Source organism: Rhinolophus hipposideros (assembly GCF_964194185.1).
Source record: "Rhinolophus hipposideros genome assembly, chromosome: 14".
NCBI lineage: Eukaryota > Metazoa > Chordata > Mammalia > Chiroptera > Rhinolophidae > Rhinolophus > Rhinolophus hipposideros.
In genome coordinates, this window is record NC_138060.1 from 28383047 (window position 1) to 28410525 (window position 27479).

General features: G+C 40.7%; 1 protein-coding gene across 1 annotated transcript in view; it reads right to left on the minus strand.

Moving 5' to 3' along the window:
• The window catches only part of ATP1B3 (ATPase Na+/K+ transporting subunit beta 3), a 39340-nt gene extending 13366 nt beyond the window's left edge, over nucleotides 1–25974 (minus strand). The window contains exons 1-3 of the mRNA XM_081072990.1: nucleotides 25589–25974; nucleotides 5964–6092; nucleotides 2103–2210 (exon numbers count right to left, since the gene is read on the minus strand). Coding sequence (XP_080929116.1) covers nucleotides 2103–2210; nucleotides 5964–6092; nucleotides 25589–25697 — 346 coding nt within the window. The 5' untranslated portion in view covers nucleotides 25698–25974. The remainder of the gene's footprint in view (nucleotides 1–2102; nucleotides 2211–5963; nucleotides 6093–25588) is intronic.
• Between the last annotated feature and the right edge of the window lie 1505 nt (nucleotides 25975–27479).

Consider the following 27479-nt stretch of genomic DNA (forward strand, 5'->3'; position numbering starts at 1 on the left):
GTGCCACCTTCATGTAAGCTTCCTTCTGTTCCCTCAAATGCATAAAAGAAACTGCAAAACCGTTCTTTTCTGGAGCCTCTGAGATCTTGTTCCTGGAATATATCACCAGTTTGGCTGAAATAAACTCTTATAAAAATTCTCTACAGGTTTGAACGTTTCTTAGGTCAACACAGGTTACAGTTAGGTGCCACTTAATGACAGGGGTCTGTTCTGAGAAATTCGCCCTTGGGCGACTCCATCACTGCGCGAACACCTGGAGAGCACTTACACAAACCTAGATGGCAGGGCCCACACACAGGCCAGATGGTAGAGCCTATTGCTCCGGAGGGGAGGGAAAATTGTGTTTCCTCTGCCCTTCTAGGTTTTTGGCTGAGACATCCCTATAATAGAAGACAAGAGTAACAGGAGAAAAACAAACAAAAGTTTAATAACATGTATACCTCCTGTATACATGGGAGAGACCCAGGAAAACTGAGTAACTGGCCAAAATGGCTGAAGCCACCACCTTAAATACCATCTTCAGCTGAAGATAAAAGATGATGTTGGGGGGAGTCAATTTCGGGAGGTTACCTGGAAAAGCACAGTAAACAAGGGTAAGGTTGTTATGCAGATTTGCTTCTGTCTTCTGTATTGATAAGTTTCTAGAAATAAGGAGTCAACCACCTTACAAAGAGAGACTTCCCTTACTAACGTAAAGTTCTTTTACAAAGGGTAACTTCTACTTGTTTTTTAAGATCTGCTCCCCTGACGCTATTTCTTAAAATTAACGCATCTAAAATAATCCTTACGTCAGAGCCATATTTTGGAGCGACTAATTCCGTGTTGCCTTATGGTTCCTAGGCCACAAACTCGTACAGCGTGTTACTGTACTGAATACTGTAGGCAAGCGTAACCCGATGGTGTTTGGGTAACACATCGCGCTACGACCCCGTGACGGCTACTGTGACACAAGGCAATAGGAATGTCCTATCTCCATCATCATCTTAAGCGACGACCACAGTATATGCAGTCATTGAGCTCTAAGGGAAAAGGTAAGATAATACCGATTTGAGTAGAGGTTGGAAATAATTATCCAGCAGGCTTGCCAGGCAGCAGAGCAGGTCCATTTGAGGGAGGTGATCAAGTATTCACAGAGCTAATTAGTCTTGCTGAAAATCTTTCTTCAGCAGCACCTGGTTGCTCAAGGGGCAATCTCTAAGGAAGTGCTTCATCCAGGAATTTTATGGCTTCATCCATTTGTAATTTATGACAAACAGACTGAGGCAAGGGATTTTAGAGTACTACCAGAAAGAGTAAAAGAGAAATAAAAAACCATGGAATCAAGCTTGATAAGAAGGAAAGCTGGGGGTGAGGGGTTGGGGTAAAACCAAAGGGTCAGAGAGAACTGGAAGTCCCAATGAAGTAGAAGAACAGTGAGCGAAAGTCAAAACAAGCCAACTAGGATGACAGATCATGTAAGGAAAGCCTCGATCAGCGCTTTTGCCAAGAGTCCTAGGTATTGTAAGGAATGACTGTAGGTGCATGTGGTTGAGGAAGAGGTGAGGCAATCCAGAAGCAAGAGATCAGGCCATCTGATGATTATTCACGGGAATGCTAATACCATGGAGTTCAGCCAAGCAAAGCCGGAGGACAAAACTCGGCTGGCTCAGCTATTAGAGAAAGCGTTACAACTGGTAACTCCAAAAAACTCAGAACTGATACATTCTTTTAAAAAACAATAAAAACGATTCCTAGTCCCCCCAACAAGCAAGATCTAAATATTTAGAGACATTATTTTATATGATATAGTTTTAGTCTATTACTCAAATACTTTCCATTTTAATGCAGATGTTATGTCAATGAACTTACTCATGTACTTACTATAAGATAGAAATATGAAATCAACTGCCCGTTAGGCTTAGAACCCTGTCTTTCTATAAGTTAGATTATGACTAATCATAAAATCTACTTACAAGTCCTCTCACTTGACTGTGTTTAACAGAAAAGAAAAAAAGAAAAAGGTAAAATAAATTCTAAGAATGATGTCCCTAAACATAATCATAATTTGGTACTAATTTTTTTTAACTAAAAACTTTTGCCTTGCTCTAAGAAAACACACTTACGCTTTAGAAACTTCTTAAGGTCTTCAATGTACCCTTTATAGGACTCTGGATCAGACATACTGAATGAATATTCCAATGCAGTCACTGGTTTTGGAAAAACCGTAAGTCCTATAAAGATATAAAATAAAAAGGGGGAAATTAACATCAGCAAATTCCTTCTCTCCTGCCTTCTCTTTACTCTTATCCCTGAAAGGTAGATCTTAGTAAATTATGTGTTCACAAGTAGGTTGAAATTATCAAGAACTTCCCACTTCTGACTATGCAGGTTATCTACGATGGAAGACAATTCCAAATCCACAAAATCAACTCAGACATTACCAATTAAAAAGCTCCCTAAATCTGACTGGCTACATTTATAATTACTCTGTTCCTTACTTTAAAAGATACAAAGTTTTACTTTGTACTTTCTATATTCATTTTTTTCCTATCAAATATTTTTACGTTTTGCCAGTTTACCATTAATAGAGAAAAATTTTAGCAGATCAAAATCTAAGCACTTTTGTCATTCCAATTACAGCTGTATGGAAACATTCATAAAGCAAGTTTACCTTATTCAGTGAAAGAGGCCCATACAATTTTTAACTCTATGGTTAAATATTCTTCCTTCAATAAACACTGCCCTATAAAATGAGGTTTTCTCATACTGAATTTGGAGTATAACCCTCTGGGTAGGGTTTGGAGTTAACAGTTTAATCCAAAGATATAAACTGTTTTCTGTTCTCCACGATGAATCCTTTCCACAAAGTGACGGTACTACCAACTACCTGGGTTCAAGGAGCCTATTTTCCCGACCAATTTTTCTAGGGATTCAGGAACAGGAAAGTGAAAGAATATCCTGAGAATGGGTCGGAATTCCCACCTGGAAACCCTACCTCTGGGAGGGTAACCACCTTCAAGAGAGCACATAATCTTGTTAATTATCTTGTAATCCAATTCCTCCTTGCCCCACTTTCTCCCACCTGCATGCCATCTTCCTTACATTCTCTCCTTAAACTGGGAACTGTCATTCTGGGGAGCATTTGAGATCTTGCTTCCCAGCAATGTCGTCAGTCTGGCTCAAATAAATTCTTACAAAAATTCTCTACAGGTTTCTTACATAGGCAGTAGAAATAAAACCTCTCATCACCCAATATAAGAAATGACTATCTGTATATGTCTGAGTTTGTTTTTCTTAAGGTTATATAGCAGCAACAAGATATTTTATATCACAAGTAAAAAAGTAACAGCCAATGCAGCTTGCACATAACTATATAAAAACACCTAACTTTTAAGAAAAACTCAAAGTAAAATATGTAAATTTCTAAATTAAAGAAATTTTAAAGAAAAACGTAAAGATACACATGCTATATAAAAGACTGCATTCCTTTACATGACTAATTTCTAAGAGAATTTTTAAATGATTCAATTTACAGAAATTTTGTCTTAAGACCTAAATGTCTAAAACTGAATTTCCAATACCAGTTCCTTCTTAGATTGCTTAGCAATGCTCTTGGAGCCCTAGTTATAGCCTGCTTAAAACACTGAAGTAAAAAACCATTGCAGGAGTATGCAGAACAGCTGAATTTTTGACGTAGTACATTCCAAATAAAGTTCTTAGCTTATCCCAAAACAAGAATGTCAACAGAATTTGAAAACTACAATAACTCGTATTTCTTCCCAATTTAAACCACTGGGGATGAGTGTGTGGATGCACCTGTACAAGTGTGGATGGGAGGTATTGGTTTATGTTATATGTACGTATATATTAACATATATACCAATTTCAAGCTAGCAATTATTTTATCACGTATAAACACATTATTGAAATGATGGTAATGGTAAAAAAAAATAATAATAACTTAGAAAATACAAGGTAGAAAAAAAACCAAAAAGTACCCATAATCCTTTTATGAAGAGAAAATCATGTGTAACAAACTAATGAATGTTCATCTAATATTACATATCTATATATATGAATGTGTGCACATATACTTTTATTTATTTAAACTAATGGCAAGTACTACAATACAACTGGTAAATAATTTTAAAGAACTCATTTTAAAACTGTGTACTTAAATATACTGAATATATTTTACTTATATTACTTACGCAATTGTAAACAGAGTTTAGTGTTTCTGAAATAGATCACATTGTATTCAAAGGTAATAAAGTCATGGAACTTAAGTAGCAAGAAAAAGAATTGTTATCTGAAAATTACTCTAGGTAGGAAGAAAACAGCCACAATGAGAGATGAGGGGGAAATCAGCATGGAGCTAGTCTCTGATACTTGGTCAAATAAACTGAAAGAGTTAAGAGAAAAGTTATTCACGATGTTTAGACAAATACCAGCTGCAAACAAAAGAAAAGCCATAGACCAAATTGTTCAAAAAGAAAACGGTTGGAGGAAATTCATTCTGTTTGGCTGTTGATATGGCTGAGAGGTCCTTGCAGTGAGCTAGGATCTGGAACGGGGTCCTCTGTCTCGGCAACCCTGACATTTGGGACTGGGTAATAATTCGTTGTTGTGGTGACTTGTCCTGTGGAGTGTAGGATTTTATTTAGCAACATACCTGGCTTCTACTTGCAGTAGCACCTCTCTAGTATGACAACCAAAAATGTCTCCAGATACTGCCAAATGGCCTCTGGCTGAGCACCCTGGTCCAGAGAGAAACCTCCTGCTAGATTCCCACCTTCCCTGGCCTGCCTGCTACTCCAGTTCTACTCCTACGGGGAGAGCCTCCCACCTCTATTGTCTCCAGAAGTTGTTCACACATTTTGGGGAATTATATACACTGGGGTTCTGCACATTATTATCTTACTTCTATAAAAACTGCCAGCCCCTTGAGGACAGGGGCCATGTCCAATAAGGAAGGCAGAGCTGGCATTCAGCTTTAAAAAGATGAAACTGTGATTTAAACAAGTGTTTCAGTTAAGATTTTTTTCTATACTAAAGTATAGTCTCCAGTATCCTGGAGAATTTTTATCCTTAAGATCATCAATATCAAATATATGGTGATGAAGGAGAGCTGACTCTGGGTGGTGAACACACAATGGGATTTATAGATGATGTAATACAGAATTGTACACCTGAAATTATGTTATTTCATTAACAATTGTCACCCCAATAAATAAATTAAAAAAGATCATCAATAAAGCAGCATTAAACACATTTAGAGTGTACACATTTTATTCTCTATTGATGTATCATTATTTAATATTTTTTACCACTTTCATACCAAGCCATTAAAACCATGAAGCACATATTTTACAAGACCACGGCTCTAACCTGAGCTAGAGGCGAAATATATATTTTGTAAGTAAATTAACTCAGGACAAAGTGAAACTGCTATCCTGTTTCCCCGAAGACCTAGGCAGACCATCAGCTCTAATGCGTCTATTGGAGCCAAAATTAATATAAGACCCGGTATTATTACATTATATCCAGTATTATTATATTATATTATATTTTATTATATAAGACCAGTCTTATATTACCGTAAAATAAGATGGGGTCTTCCATTAATTTTTGCTCCAAAAGTCGCATTAGAGCTAATGGTCCGGCTAGGTCTTATTTTTGGGGAAACATGGCACACACGTTCACAAAAGCCATTCGTATCTATAACTGTATTGGTCAAATTTGGTTTCACTATAATTCTCAATATTAACTTCTGCCTACTCCTGGCAAAGGACTCGAGATTTATCAGCCCAGGTCTTTGTATCAGTATGTAAATATTAAAGGTCTTTGTATCAGTATGTAAATATTAAACAGCAAACAAAACCCAAACTTTCACATTACCTAACACCAAAGCTTATCTTTTATCTGCTAAGTCAGACAGATTTGTGCTAAAGGTATAAAAGCCACGATAACTGCAACATAATTACCTGGACTAGAAATCTGGTCCCGGTATTTTGGAACTTCATCGTTCAGAGTCTGAAGCATAGCCCACATAGTGAATGTGAAGAGTGCAGCCAGGAACCCATAAAAGACTAGGTAGAAGAGCAAGATCAAACCTGTGAAAGAAAATAAAACTTATGAAACTGGAGACACGCACATATGTTGAGTTCGCATGTGTGTCCAGGTCAAAAAAAAGAAACCAACCAACCACTGCAAGGCCAAGATTCCAAGCTTTGCCATGCACACAGCCAAGTTATCTCCATATTCGGAACAATATGAATTTGCCTAAGCAAGGGGGGTTTCAGCAGGCAGCACCCACATATCCTGAAACCCCTTCTCTCCTCTAACACTTCCAAGTAGCTTCCACAGAGCGTACTCAGGTTCAAGGTCAGAGCTTTAAAATTCCAACACATAGGGGAGTGTTTCCCAAAATGTACTTGATGACCTCTAGAAAGATAAAAGATGATTTTAGGCGGGAGAAGCTCAATATGTACATGTTCCTTTAAGTGGCAAATAGAAAAGAATTAGTACATCAACTCTGTATTTCACACAGTAGTTAAAAAATGGGTTGATTTAAATAGCCAAGAAATGTGCAGAAAGGCAAATCATGAAGACGGTATTCAATGAATCAAGTTTAGGAAACACTGGTCAAGTGGGAGGCTCATGCAAAAGTGAAAAAAGAGGGTAAGACTGAGAAACAAGCTCCCCCAACAAAGGGGACTTCACAACTCCCCTGCTACACAAGGCAAGAGTTGGCAGATGCAATTCTCAACATCAAGGGCTCAATCATTTTCTCCTTCACAAAAGAAAAAACACTAAGATAGATCTATCTTAAGCCAGTGATTTATTTTGGGAACATCTAAGATTAATTACTTTTTGCAAATGTAAAATTAATTAACATCTAAGATTAATCACATTTGCAAATTTGAAGTTCTAACATCGGAAGTGGTCACCATCAAAATTATATAATATAGTCACACATTTATGCTTAAATGTTTAAAAATCGATCAAAGAATATTAAACAAATCTTCAGGTACAACAGTGAAGAATATATATAGAACTCCTCAGAGTTGAATTAACACATCTGCTTTATTTCCCAGTCTTAACAACCTACTTTTTCGTTTGCCTCAGTCTATTCCTTGCAGAGGGGCTAGAGCAGGGATTCCTAACCTGAATTCTATGGACCCCCTCACTCCCACCCCCCCAGCAAGGATTAATGTCAGTGCTTCTGAAATTTTCTGTAATAATATACAGTGGTACCTCGGTTTTCAAACGTAAACCGTTCAAGACTGTTTGCATTCTGAAACGTTCGAAAACCGAGGCGTGGTTTCCCCATAGAAAGTAATACAAAATGGATTAATCCATTCCAGACCCTTAAAACCAACCCCTAAAACTGCAAATTTAGCATGAATTTTACTATCTAATAATACCATAGATCCATAAAATTTACAGTGTTCGTAAACCGAAATGTTCGCCAATGGAGACTTTCGAAAGCCGAGGTACCACTGTATTTCAGAACATATCCCTTTTTGGGGGGGAGGGGAACAGCTCTGCAACATTCTTCTGATTCTCCAAAGACCCCATGACTCCAAAACAGACTGTGCCAAAATCTAGGTAATTTTTATTTTTAACCACAGGCCAGATACTGCCTCCCTTTTCAAGTAAAGGGGAAATGTTTAAAGCAATTTCACTTTCATTTCCACTAGCAACCCCGTCCCCACCCTGCCACAATTACCAGGAGGCCAAGAGAGGGAGCGAGAGGACAGAAGGAAGAAAGGAGAGCATGTCACCTTCAGACAGCATCACTTCCCTACCACACACAGGGATCCTGCTGCAGAAAAAGGAAAGACCGATCTCAGTGAAGCAATCGATGTAGCTATAGAAGGAAACGAAACACATGGGAAGCCCAAGGCTAATTTAATGAAATATGAGAGAAATGCTTCTTTAAGATCTAGATGTTTGTAGGATTCTTTCACATCTAGTTGTAGGAACTGATGGATAAAATACTCCACACAGCAGACCAAGGTGGACACATACATAAATGTAATAAGAATGGGCTGTGTTCCAATAAAACCTCATACAAAAACAGGCAGATTGAGGCCACAGTAATTTGTCAACGGATGCAGTATTAAACTGGAGAAGCCTGAAACAAAAGTGCTAAGAGTTTTATTATTTAGCAGTGTTTTTAAGTCATCTCAAAATATTCTTATCATTTTCAAAACTTGATTTTACACTTCCAGGAAGAACTCTGTAAATGAAAATTATAAAAATGGTTACAAAGGAAATGAACATATAGTAGACATAAACAAGCTGTATCCAAATATACTTTCTAAAGAAACATTTCACAATGAAAAAGTATTAAAACTTGTTAAAACTTCCTAGAAAGAGTTAGATTCATAAAACAGATAGACAAATTAATAGCCATGTCCCAAATCTGATGCCATATACTAGTGACTATTAAGTCAATTTTGAATGTAAGGAGTAAGCAAACAAGTACGTGTAAATAAGTGACTTCCAGCACTAAAGCAAGTTTTCCCTACTTATAAAAAATTATTTCGTGGAGACCCAAATCTAACATTTAACAATTAAAATTAATCTCACTTATAAATATCATACATGAAAGGCTACTCACAAGGATAGCAACACTTAACCTCCTCTCCCCTACTAAGAAAAAAAAACACCAGAAAATAAAAGCAAATTATAAATTGCTGCTTTCACACAGGGGTGAACTTGCAGTGAGATACTCAGATGCAGTTTTCTGACGGGCTAACAATGACGGAGATCACACTGGGGGCAGCCTAGGTTAGTAGGTAATAGATTAGGGTAGATGGAACCTACTCAACGTGCCATGTCTGATTCAGCGCTAGTTACTGTAAGCAGGAAACCATAAATGAAGGCCAAATCGTGATTACATTACTAATGTTCTTTAGCTTAAAATCCTTTAAGAATTTCCTAATGTCATTAACCAACTAAAGAAACATGGACTAAAATTCTGAAGAAACACCAGTATTCTAAACAGTCTGAAGTTAACAGAATCATAACCAAATGTTTACTAAAAATAAACACCAAAAAGTATAATGCTGTAATTGCCATTTTTGAATCATTACAGTGTCATTCAAACAGTACAGAAGGGACAACAATCCTACTTCTATGCTCTGAGAGCTAAGGGCACATAACAGAAAAACTGTCAAGACTACAAATTTCTGCCCCTCCTTACTCCCTCTTCCCTTCTGTTCCTTGAGAAATCCATTTTAAAATACTTTTCCCCTCAGCTTTTTTCCTGAGATGCAGCTAGTCAGGCTTATGCTCAAATTCTGGCCTGAGCACTTCCCAGCTGGGACATTGGACAAGTATCCCACTCCCATTTGAAAAAAAAAGGGTAGCAGTATCTAATTATTCACATCATAGAAAGGAAAATAAAAATCAAGAGATTTGATGACATAAAAACAAAACTCTTCAGGGGAACAAAAAACCCAACAACAAACTAGAAACATTTCTGGAATGATGTTGCAACCAGGCTTTAAGACTAAATAAGGCTTCAAGTTCAATCTAATCAATTACATTTTACTCTCAAAAATGTTTTTAACAAATGAGCTTTAATTCATGAAGACTTCCCCCCCCCAAAGATTTTACTGGGGAACAGGACTTTATTGGGGAACAGTGTGTATTTCCAGGACTTTTTCCCAAGTCAAGTTGTTGTCCTTTCGATCTTAGTTGTGAGGGCGCAGCTCAGCTCCAGGTCCAGTTGCCGTTGCTAGTTGCAGGGGGCGGAGCCCACCATCCCTTGCGGGACTCGAGGAATCAAACTGGCAACCTTGTGGTTGAGAGGACGCAGTCCAACCAACTGAGCCATCTGGGAGCTCAGCTCAAGGTGCCGTGTTCAATCTTAGTTGCAGGGGGTGCTGCCCACCATCCCTTGCGGGACTCGAGGAACCGAACTGGCAACCTTGTGGTTGAGAACCCACTGGCCCATGTGGGAATTGAACCGGCAGCCTTCGGAGTTAGGAGCACGGAGGTCCAAACGCCTGAGCCACCGGGCAGGCCCCTCATATAGACTCTTAAACAAGGCGTCTGGCCAAGGTTCACCCTGTGTCACCCAGGAGAGAGAAAGGGGTTGTGACCAGCCACTCGGGTTCAACCTCAACTGGGTGTCCAACAAGTCAGCCTGGCACTGACCACAGCAGTAGCACAGACCCCGAGTTCAGTGATCAGTCTCCCCATCAACATCCTCGCTTAAGATGCCACCCAAACTTCTCACCACCTGGCTACAATCTGGGAGGTTCTTACCACCTCCTCAGGTTTCGGAAAATGCACTAGATAACTCAGAACTCAGGAAAGCACTATACCGATGGTTGCATTTTATCATCAACGATATAGAAAGGGTGGGGTCCGGAAGGGAAGGCAGTTTCTATGCCCTCTCCTCCTGGAATGAGGGCACATCCCCCTCCCAGCACACCAATGTGTTCCCCAACCTGGAAGTTCCCCGAAGCCTCAGTATCCAGAGTTACGGGTTTCATTAGGCAGGTATGACTGACTAAATCATTGGCCACGTGATTGAACTCAATCTTCAACCCCTGGAGAAGTCAGGCGAGCTCCAATCACATGGTTGGTCCTTCTGGGTACCAGCCCCCCATGGAACTGTCTAGGGGCCCACTACCAGTCACTCTATCAGCATAATAAAAACACCCCTATCACCCAGGAAATTCCCAGAGTATTTAGAAGCTCTGTGCTAGGAACCTGGGACAAAGACCACACAAATTCTTTGTTATACAACACTGGCACAGGTAATGGGGGTTGGGGGGATCTTTAGGCTTCATCAAGTACTGCACATGACACACCTGGCTCAACACACTTTGAGACCCTATGATCTGACTCCCTACGCCTGCAAACTTCCTAGTAACCCGAATACCTACATACTGGAAAGACTGTCTCTTCTCAGAGAATTCTGATGACTAGAAACAACTTCCCCTTCGTATATAAATTAGCATTGTTTAGTTTAAAATTTTTTTATTAAAGCAGAGGCAAGTATAATATTTTATTTTTTTATTTTTAATTTTTATTTTTTTAAAGATTTTATTGGGGAAGGGAACAGGACTTTATTGGGGAACAGTGTGTACTTCCAGGACTTTTTTTCCAAGTCAAATTGTTGTCCTTTCAATCTCAGCCATGGAAGGTGCTGTTCAGCTTCACTTTGTTGTCCTTTCAGTCTTCGTTGTGGAGGGCGCAGCTCAGGTCCATGTCCAGTTGCCCGTTTCTAGTTGCAGGGGGCGCAGCCCACCATCCCTTGTGGGAATCCAACCTGCAACCTTGTGGTTGAGAGGACACTCTCCAACCAACTGAGCCATCTGGGAGCTCAGTGGAAGCTCTGCTCAAAGTGCTGTGTTCAATCTTAGTTGCAGGGGGCGCAGCCCACCATCCCTTGTGGGACTCGAGGAGTCAAACCCGGCAGCCTTGTGGTTGAGAGCCCACTGGCTCATGTGGGAATCGAACCGGCAGCCTTCGGAGATAGGAGCATGGAGCTCTAACCGCCTGAGCCATCGGGCCGGCCCATAATTTTAAAAAATCAATGATATGGGTAAGTACAAGTTAATATATGGACAAGTGCAAGTTTAAAATCCTTTGTATATTTGGGTTTTTAAAAATAACTTTTTATTGAGGTATAATTCACATTCCATTCGTCTATGAGTGGAATTGCTGGGTCATATGCTAACTCTATGTTTAGCCTTGAGTATGTGCCAGACTGTTTCCTAAAGCAGCTGTACCATACTATATTCCCACCAGCAAAGTTCCAATTTCTCCACGTCATAATACCTCGTATTGTAATTTTATACATCCTAGTGGATGTGAAGTGGTATCCTACTGTGGGTACAATCTGCATTTCCCTAATGGCTAATGATGTTGAGCCTCTTCTCATGAGATTATTAGCCATTTGTGTCTTCTTTCACTGTCTATTCAGGTCTTTGGCCCAGTTTTAAATTGGGTTGTCTTTTTATTTAACTGAGTTATAAGAGTTCTTTATATATTATAGATACAAGCCTCATATCAGATATAAGATGTACAATTATTTTCCCCCTTTCTATGGATTATCTTTTTACTTTCATGGTAGTGTTTTTAAAGCAGAAAAGTCCTTAATCTTGACGAAGTCCAATTTATTTGTTCTTTGGTTGCTTGTGCTTTTGGTGTCACAGCAAAGACACCATTGCCTAATCCAAAGTCATAAAGTTTTCTTCTAAGAATTTTATAGCTTTAGTTCCTATGTTTCAGTCTATGATCCACTTTGCATTAATTTTTGTACATGGGATGAAGACTGGGAGAAAATTTTTACAAAACATTTAACCAATAAAGGGCCTCCTTGCATCTAGAATATATGAACTCTTACAATAACATTATTTTTTTTAAATGGGCAAAAGTTTTGAACAGAAACTTCACCAAAGATGTAAGGATTAGAAAACTAAGCTCAGGCTGGCTCTGGTGGTTCAGGTGGTTGGAGCGCCGAGCTCCTAATGCTGAGGTGGTCAGTTCGATTCCCACATGGGCCAGGGAGCTGCGCCCTCTACAGCTAAGACCATGAACAACGGCTCTCCTTGGAGCTGGGCTGGTGTGGGCTGCCCTGGGCTGCTGTGTGCTTCCATAGGCTACCATGTGAGCGGCCAGCAGCCAGCGAGAACAGTTGTAAGTGGCCGACCAGCAAACAACTGCCTCAAGCCAGGGGTTGGGGAGTGCAAGGCTCATAATACCAGCACGGGCCAGGGAGCTGTGTTCTACACAACTAGACTGAGGAACAACGGTTTGAACTACCGGAATGCAGGGGTGGAGGGGAGGCAGAAAAAGGGGGGGAAAAAAAGAAAAAGCTCATGAAAAGGTTCTCATGACACCATTAATCATCAAGGGAGGGCAAATGAAAATCACTGTGAGCCGCCACCACTCGCTCCCCAGAATGTGCTAGAAATGTTCAAGACTGACCATACCAAGTGATGGTCCAGGAGTGGAGCAACTGCAATTCTCATACACGGTAGGAATGCACTAAAACAAAACAAAAACAACACGAAAACATTCTACAAAACAGTGAGGCAATTTTTTGAAAAGTTAGCAATATACACCTACGATAACATCTCGTCAATACATTCCTAGATATGTGACCAAGAAAAATGAAAGCACATGTTTATAGAGGAAAAGGTGTATGAATAGTCACAGATGCTTTATTTGTAATCACTAAAAACTGCAAATAACCCAAATGCACATCAACAGATGAATCAATTCGTCTATATCAATACTGTTCATGAACTATTTCTCAAAATAATTATGCTGAATGAAAGAAGTCAGCGCCTACTTCCCCAACCCCTAGAGTACACACTGCATGATTCCATGTCTTTAAAATTTGAGAAAACGCAAACTAAAGTGTCAAAAAGCTGGTCTGTTTTTGCATGGAGATCAGGGAGGTAGAGAGGTGGATTAAAAAGGGGCAAGAGGAAATTTTGGGAGTGATGAATATTATCTTGATTAGTGCCAACAAATCTAAAAGAAATTCCACCAGAAGAGGGGGAAGAATGCTCAAAGAAATAAATTTTCTATCTAGATTGGCAAAAGTTGGAAAATATCCTATACCTAGACACAAACAGGTGAAATTTCAGAACACCAAAAATAAATAATTTCTTAAAGTTTCTAAAAAGACAAAACAGATTACGTAAGGCAGAGAAATATGACCAATATCAGATATCTCACTAGCCAAAAGTGAAACAATATATTCCAAATTGATGAAAAATGATTGTGAACTAAAAGATCAACCAAAAAACAAAAGGACATTTCCAGACACAAGGACTCAGGATTACCTCCCTCAAATCCTACCTGAAATTGGTCATGCAATACAAAAAAAAATTGAAAAGCAATAGCAAAAAATTGTTAACTCAAGAATCCTCCAAAAAAGCAAGGGAGAAATAAAATATAGCAATGGAAAACTATAAGTACTAGTTAAAAAAGAATGTCAAAAAAAGTAGTCAAAAACCCTAAGAGGAAAAAGTAACCTCAAAATGATACATACCACAGTACTTAAATTTAAAATATTCAAGAGTACAGAATTCAATAAATATACTCATATGTATGTATATATACATAGTGTTTGTTAATGTACCACAAATGTACAAAGTAAATTCACAGCGATTACCTCTGAATAAGGAAGGGATTGGAATTCCTCTCCCTCATCAGATCTAAGGAATAACTCATGTACAATAACTTTCATTGATTTCAAATGCACAATTCTAGGTTGACTGTTGTATAATCTGTAAAACCACCATTACACTAAAAATACAGAAATTTCCATTACCTCCAAAAGATTCCCTTGTGCTCTTTTTACAACCTACACATTCTTCATCAGTCAGCCAGTGATCTTGTCACTATATTAGTTTGTATTTTATATAAAGTTAAAAATTTTAATTTGTTTAAAATTAAACAGGGCAAAAATATTTTGTATTAATAAACAGTAAATAAAAATCAAGATATATCATGACAGCCATGAACCTTTGTGATGCTACGTGGCTTGCAATATATAAAACAGAAGTAGAATTACAAAACTTATCACAATCATGAGTATATTTTAGCAGACCTCTCCCAGAAATACAGACTGAGTATACAATAACAAAAGGACAGTATTTTTAAAACGCAACTGACAGTTATCTAATATATGTAGAAGGTTTCAGTCACCAGAATACAAACTCTTTAAAACTTAGCACATTGCTCCCAAAGTGATCATGACTTAAATTACAAAATCCAAAAACAACAGAAACAAAAAACAACAAAAAATTGGGCCGGCCAGGTGACTCAAGCAGTTGGAGCTCCATGCTCCTAACTCCAAAGGCTGCCAGTTTGATTCCCACATGGGCCAGGCAGTGGACTCTCAACCACAAGGTTGCCAGTTCGATTCCTCAAGTCCCGCAAGGGATGGTGGGCTGTGCCCCCTGCAACTAGACAAATGGCAACTGGACCTGGAGCTGAGCTGCGCCCTCCACAACTAAGACTGAAAGGACAACAACTTGAAGCTAAACGGCACCCTCCACAACTAAGATTGAAAGGACAACAACTTGACTTGGAAAAAAGTCCTGGAAGTACACACTGTTCCTCAATAAAGTCCTGTTCCCCTTCCCCAATAAAATCTTTAAAAAAAAGAAAAAGAGTAAAGAGACAAAAAAGATAAAAAAGATGAGCAAGAGACTGAGAAGAAATGGAAACTGAGTAAACATAAAAATATCCTCAGTTGCAGTTATCAGATAAATTGCAACTTAAACCAACCAGATACCAGCAAACTCACAAAATTTTTAAAGAGTGAGAATGTCCAATGCTCAGAAAGTTGAAGGGAAATAGATTCTTTTATCCACTGCTGGTGGGAGTATAAATTGGTACGGCTTTTTTAGAGGACAGTCTATTAATAATAAAAATAAGCATATACCATAAACTGGAGATTCCATTTCTCAGTATCTACCCTAAATAGTTAAACACACATACTGCAGCAATTTTTAAGAGAAAACTTGGACACAATCTAAATATTCACAAAGAAATTTATGTATCTTGGATATATTTATCTCTACACTATGGACTATTGTGAAATGATTCAAAGGAATAAATCTATTTTACTGACATGGAAACATGACCAAGACATACTAAGTGAAAAAAAAGCAAGTTCTAGGACATATATTTTTCCTATTACTCTTGTAAAAGTAGAAAATTACTTATACCTAGATATTTCATAGATAGCCATAGATACACATATGTAAATGCACTGAAAAAGGACAGGAATACTGATAAATAATCTTCAGGAAAGACTCCATGATTGGTGGAAGGCAGTAAAGAGAAACATACGAACGTATTCATGTATTTTTTTCTCCAAGCTGCAGTTAGGAATATTTACAAATACACAGAAGAGTTAAATCTAAGGAACACCAATAAACCCTTCCAGATTCTACAGTTAAAACTCTTATATTTATCTCGTAGCTATTCACCATTTACTTATTTTGTATGCATTTCAAGTTGCAGATGTCAGTACACTTCACCCCTAAACACCAGCATGCATATTAACTAAAATGGAGAGAAAAATTACCTTGAAACACACAAGTCTCCAATGTACCAACAGACGGCTTCTGACAGATGCATTCTCCTGATTCAAACTCCTATCAAGATACAGACATTACCATCCTCCTACACAGTTCTCATGCCCCTCCCCAGTCAATTCTCATGCCCACTGCCCTAGAGGCAAACACCATTCTGGGCTTTTTTCCAGCACAGATACGTATTACTTTAGAAATTTCACGTAATTGAAATCATATAGTATGTATTCTCTTCCGTGAAGCTTCTTTACACTAAGCCTCACTGTGAGATTCATCCAGGTTTTGTGTATCTTTGTTCCTTTTTACTGTTGAGTAGTATTCCATTGTGTGGACACACCAGTTTGTTTACCCATTTTCCTGCTGACAGACACTTGGGCTATTCCCAGTTTGGAACAACTATGAATATTCTTATACAAGTATTTTCATGGATATGTTTTCATTTCTCTTGGGTAAACACCTAGGAGTTTATCCAAAGTAGATACACCAAGTATTATGTTTTAAGAAGTATTACAGTTAACAGTGGTCACCCAGGGAAGAAGCAGAGGATGACAGAAGACTTACTGATTGTTCACATCTATACTGTAAAAATTCAAACAGTGGTGTTACTTTTGTTACATGAAAAGAACAAAGCCAAGAATCCACATTCCACTTAAGACCAGTTCAGGTTTCTTGGGTCAACCTAGACCACTGACTCTTAAGTTCCAAGGAGAGGTCAGCAAACCACAGAGGCTACCCGTTTTTGTAAATAAAACATTGAAAAACAGCTACGCCCATTAGTTTACATATTGTCTGTGGCCACTTTCAAGTGACAATAACAGAGTTGAGTAGTCACAGGCACCGTATGGCTGGCAAAGCCTAAAATATTATCTGGTCATTAAAGAAAAAGTTTGCTGCCTCCTGTTCTAAAGCATTCATATAGGCTTTGCTTTCATTTCAAAGTGACATTTAAAACTATCTCATACAACTTTTCTCTTATAGAGAAAAATGAGATTTTAAATATTATCTAAGCTGAGATGGAGATGTGGAACTAGAATTCAGGTCTATATTCTGAGTTCTAGTTGGGTTGCCTTCTTAGTATATTTGTGTACTTCTAAGATTCATGAAGTTAAAAAACTTACTTTATATATACACGTGTATATATATATGTATCTGTAACAATACCAACAGGCTCACTGTTACTGTGACGCCCTATCTGCAAACTTCAAAATGAATCAGAAGTTTAGTGGAACAGACTCATGGTGAGCTAAGGGGAATTGTCTTTAGGCACAAGTTTCTCTACAATAAGACTTTCAGTGTGAAGCTATAGCAATTAACCTATAACACTCTCAACTTTAGCCCAATGAACAGGTGAATCACAAACTGAAACTAATTAAATGATAATTTGTTCATCAAAACAATAGTGTCGACTACGTGCTGGTTGTAGGGATACACAATGCAGATGTAAATCATCTAGTTAGTAGGAGCGATAATATATAAACACCTTTAACCCAGGATACAAAGTTCTAGGTGCTATCGGGTACGGGGAGTAGTAGGACCAAAGCTGCAGCCTTAGAAATAACCGGATAGCAGTGAGGTTACTTGCACTGGTGTGGGTCACAGTGACTCCGATGAGTCCTTGGAACTTTGTGGGGATGCAGCAGGCGCTAAGAGCCCACTTTCTCAGAGTCGACAACACTGTACTTTTTCAAAAGCTGCAGATAAAAAAAGTTGGAAAGCCAATGCGCTATGTGAACTTGAAACAACTTTGAAAAAGTTCCAGAAGCTCTTTTATCGGGTGCTTTAAGATTTGTAATCAGAGAATTTAAAAGAAAACGCACGACCAGATATTAATAAAGTAGGGCAGTTTGGTGGGAGTGTTAAGGGCTAAGAAATTTCCAATCAGTGGTTAGCATTATGAAGCTAGGAAAAATGAGCATCCTAGGCTCCCTGAAAGTGTACTATCAGAAAATATTGGGGACAAGGGGTGTCTGCAGGGTGAACAGGCCAGAGAAAATTAATTCCTGAATTAATAGCAGTGGCAATGAGGGTGTGGGTCACAGATTCAAGAGGTATTATGGACGTAGAACTGGCACCACCTGGCCAGGTATTGAGCCCAAATGACAAAAATAGCAATGCTCCTTTAAAAAACTGCAAACATAGGAGCAATTCAGGCCTTCAGTGGAGAAAGAGGAGAGCTCCATTTACTAGGTGATATATAAGGTACTGGAATCATCTAAGCCTCACTCTCTCGGGTTTATGGGAATATTCATGAAGCAACTGGAATCTGAGAGGGATGTTAGTCAAGAAGCAAAACCTGTGAGTGATCTCGGCAATTGTTTTATGAGATGGCAAGGGAAGACCATGAAGAGTAAACAAAACCAAAGACAGAGCCTGGGAAACAGACATTTAGGGAACATGAGAGGGAAGAGCAGACAGGAAGGTACAAGGAGAGGAATGGTTAAAGAAGCATGGAGTGGGGGGTGGGGGAAAGAGTGTATTTTACATACACACAGTGTGATCAAAAAAATGGTGAATGGTGAATGTTTAAATTTTTAAAAATTTATTACAGTAAAAGACACATTGCCATTAATCCCCCTCAAAATCCTCCCCCTCTCTTCAAACACCCGCATCCCATCGTTCTTGCCACTTTCTGAAGCAGTTCTGGAAGTCCTCTTTCGTGAGTATCTTTAGTTGTGCCGTTGTGGCTGCCTCGATGTCCTGAATCATTCAGACTTTGGGAAAGAGTCAGAAGTCGCACGGTGCCAGATCTGGTGAATAAGGTGGATGAGGACACACCGTCATGTTTTTATTTGACAGAAATTGCCATATACCAGAAGTGATATGTGACAGGGAGCCTTTCCACTGTGATCAAAAAACATGGTGAATGCTGCTGCCGAGTGCCATCCAACGGAAAGGCAGGGATCTTCAATATGGGCATCGAACCTTAGTAACAGTGTGTGACAAGTTTCACCTTGTTCGGTGCAGTCAGTCTGGTGTGAGCTACGGTTAAGAGAAAGTGTTTTAAAGCGTGCCGTAAATCATCCTCCATCATAACGACACTCTGTGTCACACATCGCTTCTGGTATATGGCAATTTCTGTCAAATAAAAACATTACAGTGTGTCCTCATCCACCTTATTCACCGGATCTGGCACCGTGTGACTTCTGGTTCTTCCCCAAAGTCAAAATGACCATGAAATGTAAACGTTTTGAATCGATTCAGAACATCAAGGCAGCCAATGAGAGCGCAACTAAAGACACTCACGAAAGAGGACTTCCAGAACTGCTTGAAAAAGTGGCAAGAACAATGGGATAAGTGTGTTCGAAGTGAGAGGGAGTATTTTGAGGAGGAGTAATGGCATTATCTTTTACTGTGATACATTTTTTTTCATTTTAAACATTCACCATAGTGTTTGATCACACCTCGTATACGGCCACTTTTTATGCACCAGATACTGTCCAAAGAAAAGTGCTTCATGACTTGGACAAGGGTCAGTTCCAAAGTCATACCTTACCATGGCACTAGCAAAATACTAAGTGAAAGTCACAAATAGAGCCAACTCCACAAACAACTCAGTAACAAAGCTTAAACAGGTATGTGGCAGGCTAAGTTAGAGAATTATTTTCAGAAATATTAGCAATAGCACCCTGTAGCGGAACGGACAATATTACACAAGACCCCATTAAATCTGAGAGCAGGTAAGATTAAAAAGAAAAAGCCTAAAAAACAGTAAAGCAGGACTCAGGAGACCTGAATAATAACCCTGGTTCTATCATCCTAACCAGATATACAACCCAGGTCACAAACTCAGCTAAGTAGCCAATGAGAAAGCTAAGTGGAGGCTTCTTCAGAACACTGAACTATGTAAATCTAAATGCTGTAGCAAAAAAACAAAAAAACAAAAAAAGAGGGTGGAGTGTGGAATGTCCAAACCTTAGGGGAACCATTATACTATGATACACCAATACCATCAGACATTTAAAACAAAGTTGCAGGGCAGCTAGTTGGCTCAGTTGGTTAGAGTGCAGTGCTCATTAACACCAAGGTCACCAGTCTGATTCCCACGTGGGCCAGTGCCGTGCACCCTCCCCAACTAGATTGAAAACAATGACTTGACTTGGAGCTGATGGGTCCTGGAAAAACAGTTCCCTAATATCCCCCCTCCCCCCAAAAAAACCAACAATGTTGCAAAAGACTATTTCACGGGAACATTTCATAACAGTGCTCATTCATTCAATGATTTTTATTACATTCCTACTAAGTGCCAGGCCACAGGCTAGGTGTTAGAGAATCAAAGATGAGTAAGACATGAATAACAAGCTTACAGTCCAATAAATGGGCAACAACGGTACTACATAAAGTCATAAATGCTATAACAGAAAACAGTATTATGGGATACACAGGAGCACTTGACACAGTCTTAAGGCAAACAGGTGATCAGAAATATTTACCAGGGATCAGGCCATCCAAGCTGACAGCTGAGTAGCCATGCCAAGGTGAAGCAAAGAGGCTCAGAAGCAAGGAAACAAGCCCAGAAGGGATAAGAGAGAAATACGTAAAATAGTAGAGAGAGATGACAGGAGAGGAATACGCCAGTGAGATTATAAAGAGTTTGTATTTTATGCTAAGGAGCACCTAGGGACAATGGAGATTTACATGAAGAGGTACCCATGAAATAGCCAACTGAAGATTTCTCACAGACAGTGGGTTGAAATATGAAAAAGCCATGTGACTAAGAGATACAGATTTGGGAGTCCTAACACGAAAGCCACCAGAATACGTAAGTTCTAGCAGAAGTGTGGACCGTTCCCACAGAGGTTACAGAGAGGGCCAAGGACACTCCCAATGCCTCAGCCTCTAAGAAGGTGGCAGAGGAATAAAAAAACACTCCCTTCAAACATTCAGTAATAAAACTAGGTATCTAACAGTATATTTAAAATCTTTATTTATACATTTAAAATTTTTTATTTACTCTAGGAAAACGATTAAAATGTTAACAGTGGTTATTCTAAATGGTTAAAGATTACAGGTGAGTTTACTTCAAAATCAACATAAATGCATTAATTAGAAAACAATAAATGTATCTTTCAAAGTTAAGCGGATTTTTCCTCCTCCTATTATACAGTGTTCAATGATGGGTCCTTAATCAAACATAATGATAAATCACGGAAAAATTACTTTTCCCAAAAGATAGGAGGGTATTATAATTCTTTGGACGCAGCTATTGATAATTTAATTCTAGACATACAAATTCAAACTTCAATTTCAAAGAAATCAAATGATTTTAGGGGTGGGGGAGGCTGCTCTTTAGCAACGGTAAAGCACATACTATGGTAATTCCAATGGTGTCTGGAACACAACACATAAACTTACCAACTTCCCCTGCTGCTACCTGCCTAGGAAGTACTGCTCCTGCTAGTCCATCATGATGGCTAAGGATGGCTCTGCCACACCCACCACTGACCTTCGAGTACAGTCTGCACACAGGCAAGTCCTATCACTTTCCCAATGTGCATGTTTTTGTCAAGTTTAGAAAGTCACACTCCACAGGACAAAGAACAACACCTCAGAAAACCATGTGATACTGGGAAAATAAACACACTTGCCTTCTCCCCTACAGCCAGATACCCAAGAAGGGATAGGATAGTGTCTGATCTCCAAAGCAGAGCATTTACTGAGGCATGACCCACAATAGGAGCAGGTGACTGAGAAAATGGCACTTCACGGACCTATTACAAAAGAAAACGCACATGAACAAAATAGTTGTTAATAGTTTCGGTCCGGAATCCTGACTCTGAAATCAGTACTGACTTTGAAATCAGTACTCAAGTTCAAAGTTAATATTAATATAAAGCATTCATTGACAAGTAACCTTAAGCTAATGAACTCTAAAGAAGCCCATAAAGCAGATGTCATTAGATGAGGTCATGTCATAATTTAAAAAAAAAAAAAAAAAAAAAAAAGCTCTGGTCTTGGAGGCCCAAGGATTACCACTGAATGAGTGAATCTGGACAAGTCAGATATGTGGGTTCAATTTTCTCACCTATAAAATGCGGCTACAGGGTTAGATTAATGGTTTAAGCTTTTCTGACTGAGACATAGTAAGAAATACACTTTACATTGGGGTTATCTAAGTATAAAAAATACAGAAAAGGTACATGGAGCATAATAAACTTATTAGGTAGAATAAACTTTGATATTTACTATTCTATTTTTCATTATTTAAAAAAATGTTAATTGAAACACATGGTCTACCTACAGTTTAAATACCACTAGATGACCTCTAAGCTATCTTTCACTACGATTATATTTAATGCATTTCGGCTTAATATTTGTAGTATCAGCCACAAAGTGCTAAACTTTTTTTTCATAAATGGCAACTATTTATTCCTGATGTGTCCTTACTGGTCAGCTTCAGAAACATGCTCTAGGTACACTTTGATCACCTACATAGTGTGCTTTAGAAGGTTGGTGTGAAAATCAAATGAGGTGATTTTCTGTATTTAAGCATTTTGAACTGCTATAACCAACTGTAAGATATTAGTCAAATATTTAAGTAGCTACTCAAAAATCTTTATATGTAGATGTTTTAAATAAGGCAATATGATGTAATGTGCAATATTTCACTTTATACTAAATGGAAATGGCAAAATTGCTTTGTAAATACATGTGCTTTTAAAATATCGAATGAATTTGAAAAGGAACCTCAGATTATATGGGACAAACGTACTAAAGACTTGAATATAAAAAAATAAAATTAGGAACCATCTTAAATGAATGTCTTTATAAAATCCTTGGGGTAGAATGCCTTTTTCTACATACTTGCAGACCCAGCAACTTCACCAAGATAAAAAAAAAAAAAAGAAGTAACCACCCTCATCACCAGTGACATTAAATTCAAAAGCAACTAGGAAAAAAATTGCACAAATGAGTTTTTTTCTTAAGAAAAACTTAACGTTTTCAAAACATGAGTTACATATATTATACTTGACTTAGAATTCCACCAGTGGAAACATATCTCAAGAGAATAAATTTGTAAAAATGTATAAAGGTGAAGGGAATGGGGGAGGAGGGACCAGTACATTCAATAATTCAATTAAAAGAAAAAAAAATCAAGTTACTCATTTTTCCCTATTTCTCATGCATACATGAGGTATATATGTTAATAAACTTGTTTATTAAAAAAAAATCAACAGTACATCTAACTATACAATGGAACACTAATCAGCTTTTAAAAATGGTGATACGGATCTTAACATGGGAAGATGACTACTCAAAAGATAAAACATCTAACTGTATGATCTCTTTTTGTAAAAAAGAAAAATAATGGCATACACACTTCTGAAGTCTACCCAGTATACCGAAATACTAATAATGGGCATCTTCGGGGTGATCAGATCAGGCGGGGTAGCCCATACAGTGCCTTTCTGAGAATTAGAACAAGATACCCCTTCTTGGGCAGACCCCCATGCTCTAGAGTACACAGCCTAGTGAGCTGAGTATGGCTTTCAGCCTCCACACACCACTTCCCCACGTACCTTTGGAGAGATGCCCTTAGGTTGGGATAATGGGATAATATGATAATTTTTGCCTACTTATGCCATTCTGCACTGGCTTACTATTATTACAATCAACACAGAAGTTTACTATTTGTTGATAAGAGTAATACTTTATTTTCAATTTTGATAAAAGGTCTTGCCTTAATCCTTAAAACGAATCCCAACTTTACTTGTACTCCTTTTACTGCTCTTATAGAATGTCCTACATCCTTTGATAATTTGTGCACAGGTAATCTATTTAAATGCATATACCAAATAAAATCTCTACCCCAATATCATATAATACAAAGGTTAGATAGAGAGTCCTACCTGTAGTAAGAAATGGCATTCTAACACAAAGTGAAGATACTAATGACTGGAAAAGCCACTAAGAAAAGGAAAAAGTTCGTCTACGAAAATTAATCCTTCTCCACGACTCAAACACTCCTTCGGCAAAAGTTAGTGCAATCTAGAAACAATAATAATTGTTCACCATCCCCCCCCCCCATTTATCTCCGGATGCAAGACGTATTTCCTCATCACACTAGTGGGTTCCCAAAAGACATCCATTTAAATAAAAATCGTGAGTGATTACCATGCAGTTAGGCAAGGCATCTGTAAAATAATACAACCGCTGGACCAGGATTAAAAAAGAACTGGGTTCTTTTCTTGGCTCTGTGGGATATGTAATTTTAAGCACAGCAAAATCACAACTTCTCCAGATCTTTTTTTTTTCCTTCTCTAAAGTGATGGTTGGGCTAAAAACCTCCAAGGCTTTAAGCCTGTGATAGGACTTAAGCCACCTTTTCATCCACTCTGGAGGAGCCAAGTCCAGTCAGCAGCAAATTCTCTAATAGCTAATGTACTCTTCGTGCTTCTCGTTAAAATGTGCCCCCATAGTTCTCAACTCTAGAAATGGATTGACGCAGAAAAAAAGATCTGTCAAGATCCACAAACGAATTTCGTTCAAAAGCCCCCCCCCCGCCCCGCAAAAAAAGTAAAACTTAGTTTACTTTAGGCAAAACAGAGAAAAAGCCAGAGTGAGCACTAGTCCTTATTCAGACATCAATATAATTTTTCCAAAAAAAAAAAAAAAAGAGGCACTAAAGCAACAGCACACCAGTGAATGGTTTAAATATTTCTTTTAAAACAAAGAACTCGTGTAGGAAAACTGCTAACATCCAACCATCCCTACGTTGGAAGGCACAGAACATTGTGCCATTCCGACAGGATGTACTTCCCCCCCCCCCAGAAACAAATTGCTAAGGAAGAAAATCTCTGCAATTAAAAAGGCATTAGAAAAAGAAACCACGCTGTAAAGGTCTTGTCACTGCCCCAAAGCAAGTGCACTTTGGTGGCGTAACTCACCGCGGCATTCATGCAACCCACACACTTAACACTCGCTCAACCCGCACCCTTCCGACTGGTTGGGGCGGCCGCGTAGACGAGTCACAAGATAGCGGCGGGAGTGGAAATTTCCTCTCCCCCGGCGTGGGGCAGGGTCTGGCTTCCTCGCACCACTCGGCGCCGCCCGCGCCTCCGCCCGGGCCTCTCCCGGCCGCCGCGCTCTATACAAAGGAGGCCCGGGCGCTCGGCCCCCGCACACTCGGCGCTCGGCTCCGGGTAGGTCCCCGGCTTCCCGCGCCGCTGGAGCGGCAGGCCCGGGCCGCACGTGCGCCTCGCTCCCGGAGGGGAGGAAGAAACCAGCACGGCCGGGCCGGGGCTGCCCGCGGGCCCCGCCGCTCCGGCCGCCAGCGAGGGCCGTCCCGCCCCAGGAGAAATGAATGGGGCCGCGCTCCGCGGTCGCGGTCGCCGCCGCCGCCGCCGCCCGGGGTAGAGTCTGGAGGCCGGGGGCGGAAAGCGCTGCGGGGGGCGGAGGCGGTGGCGGCTCCTGGGGCCCCCGCGCGGGGAGCCGCCTCCCGCTTTTCCTGGACCAGCCGATCCCGCCCGGCGCCCCCCGGACCACAGCCGGCCCCGGGCGCCCAGCCGCCGCCCGCTCACCCCAGCTCTTGGCGGTGCGCCCCAGGAACTCTCCGGTGGTCGGGTTGTAGAGGAAGAGCTTCCACTCGGCCAGGCTCTGGTTGAAGGACTTCTTGTCTTTCTTCGTCATGGTGTGTGCGCCGACGGTGAGAGGAGCGGCGGCCGCGGCGGAGGAGGCGGCAAGGAGAGCGGAGGGGCGTCCCGGCTCAAGCGGCGCAGCCCGGAGACGGCGGCTGAAGGTGGGACGGCGGAGGAGCCCTCCTCACTGCCGTGCGCACTCGAGCCGACTGCGCCGCGCCGCGCCGGGCTGCCGCTGGGGCCGCGGGATCCTGACGTCTCCGGCCGCCGCAGCCAATCCCCGCGCCGCTGGGCCCGCGCCGCCGCCGCGGCCACAGCCTCCCGCCCGCGGCCGGGCGCCGCCCCAGGCGGAGGACGCCCCGCCCACAGCCCCGCCCACCCCTGCGCGCCCCGCCCCGCGATTCCCTGCTCGGGGGACGCTCCGGCCTCCCGTCACCCGGGTCAGAGGAAGCAAAAGCTACACCCATCAACTTTAAAAACCTCCAGGGCTTAAAAGAAGCAAATGTATGATACACGCAAAAGGTGGCGTCCCCGACCCGCAGGTGTCTCAGGAGGAGGACTCTGGGAGATGCTGCGGGCAGCCGGGGCCCACTGTCCCCACGGCTCCTCGCCTGCGGCGGCGCGGGACGAGAAAAGCACGGAAACGACTCCGCTCTGCCCACGACGTCCTCACCCGGGAGGGGACTTATCCTCCCTTCTCTCCCAACGGCCACCCCCGCCTCCAGGCGTTCTCCTTTGGCCTCTGTGACGGGATTTAAAGACACTGCTGGGTAGACGAGCGTGTTTTATACTGTTGCTCAAAAGATGTCCTCCTTGGCTCTTTTGACGGATTCAACCAGGAATCTTGGGTCATTCTAAATATGCCAATCTTAACTGCACGAAGTGCAATTTTTCTCCAGAATTGATCAGTGAAGTCAATACACAGTACATGCTTTCCTGAGGTTCCTGTCAACGAAAAAGACCCTCTGCGTTTTCTCGGATACTGAGACTCGTAACCCACAGGACATCAACTCTTCGTTTCGTGTTGATGACTAAAGGATGTTCCGGGCTTTTCATCTTTTCCACTGTAGTGAATGCTCCCCGTGGCCGAGGCTGAGCGTGCAGGCGACAGTTTCCTACACGAGATGGCGCTGAAGAGTACGGTGCTTTGCGACCTCGGAGACGCGATGAAGACTTCCGTAGGAGTTGGGGCCGTAGGTTGGGAAAAAGAAATGGAGCCCGGCCTCTGTTTTACTAGCAAATGAAAAGTTATGAATGAAAATTGTGGCACACATCTTATGGTTTGGAATAATACAGTCTAATCCATCTGGAAGTTTAAACACAGCCTTTTACCAATGCTTGAAAGGATGAAACGGGTAACGCAATTCTGGCTTTCCCATTTCCTCCCTTCGGTTATTAAAGCGAGGAATTAGGAATCACGTCTCCCAGAAATGGAAAAGCGATAGGAGAATATAATGTTATAAAGGGATTCCTCCCACCTCCCCGCACGTAGGAAAGCTAAATATATAATTATGACTTTGGGAATAACCAAAATCCAGTTACTGTTTTGAGCCAGTGACACCAAAAGATTTGTGGAAGCATTTTGCAAAACTGGCATAAAACCCGTATTAGAAATACCAAAACGTGGCGGCTGGGTGGCTCAGGTGGTTGGAGGGCTGTGCTCCTAAAGCGGAGGTGGCGGTTCGATTCCCACATGAGCCAGTGAGCTGTGCCCTGTACAGCTTTGATTGTGAACAATGTCCTTCCCTGGAGCTGGGCTGCCTTGAGCATCCAGAGGTCGGCGTGGGCTGCTGTGGGCTACTCGTGTGCGGCCAGTGGCCAGCTTGAGTGGCCA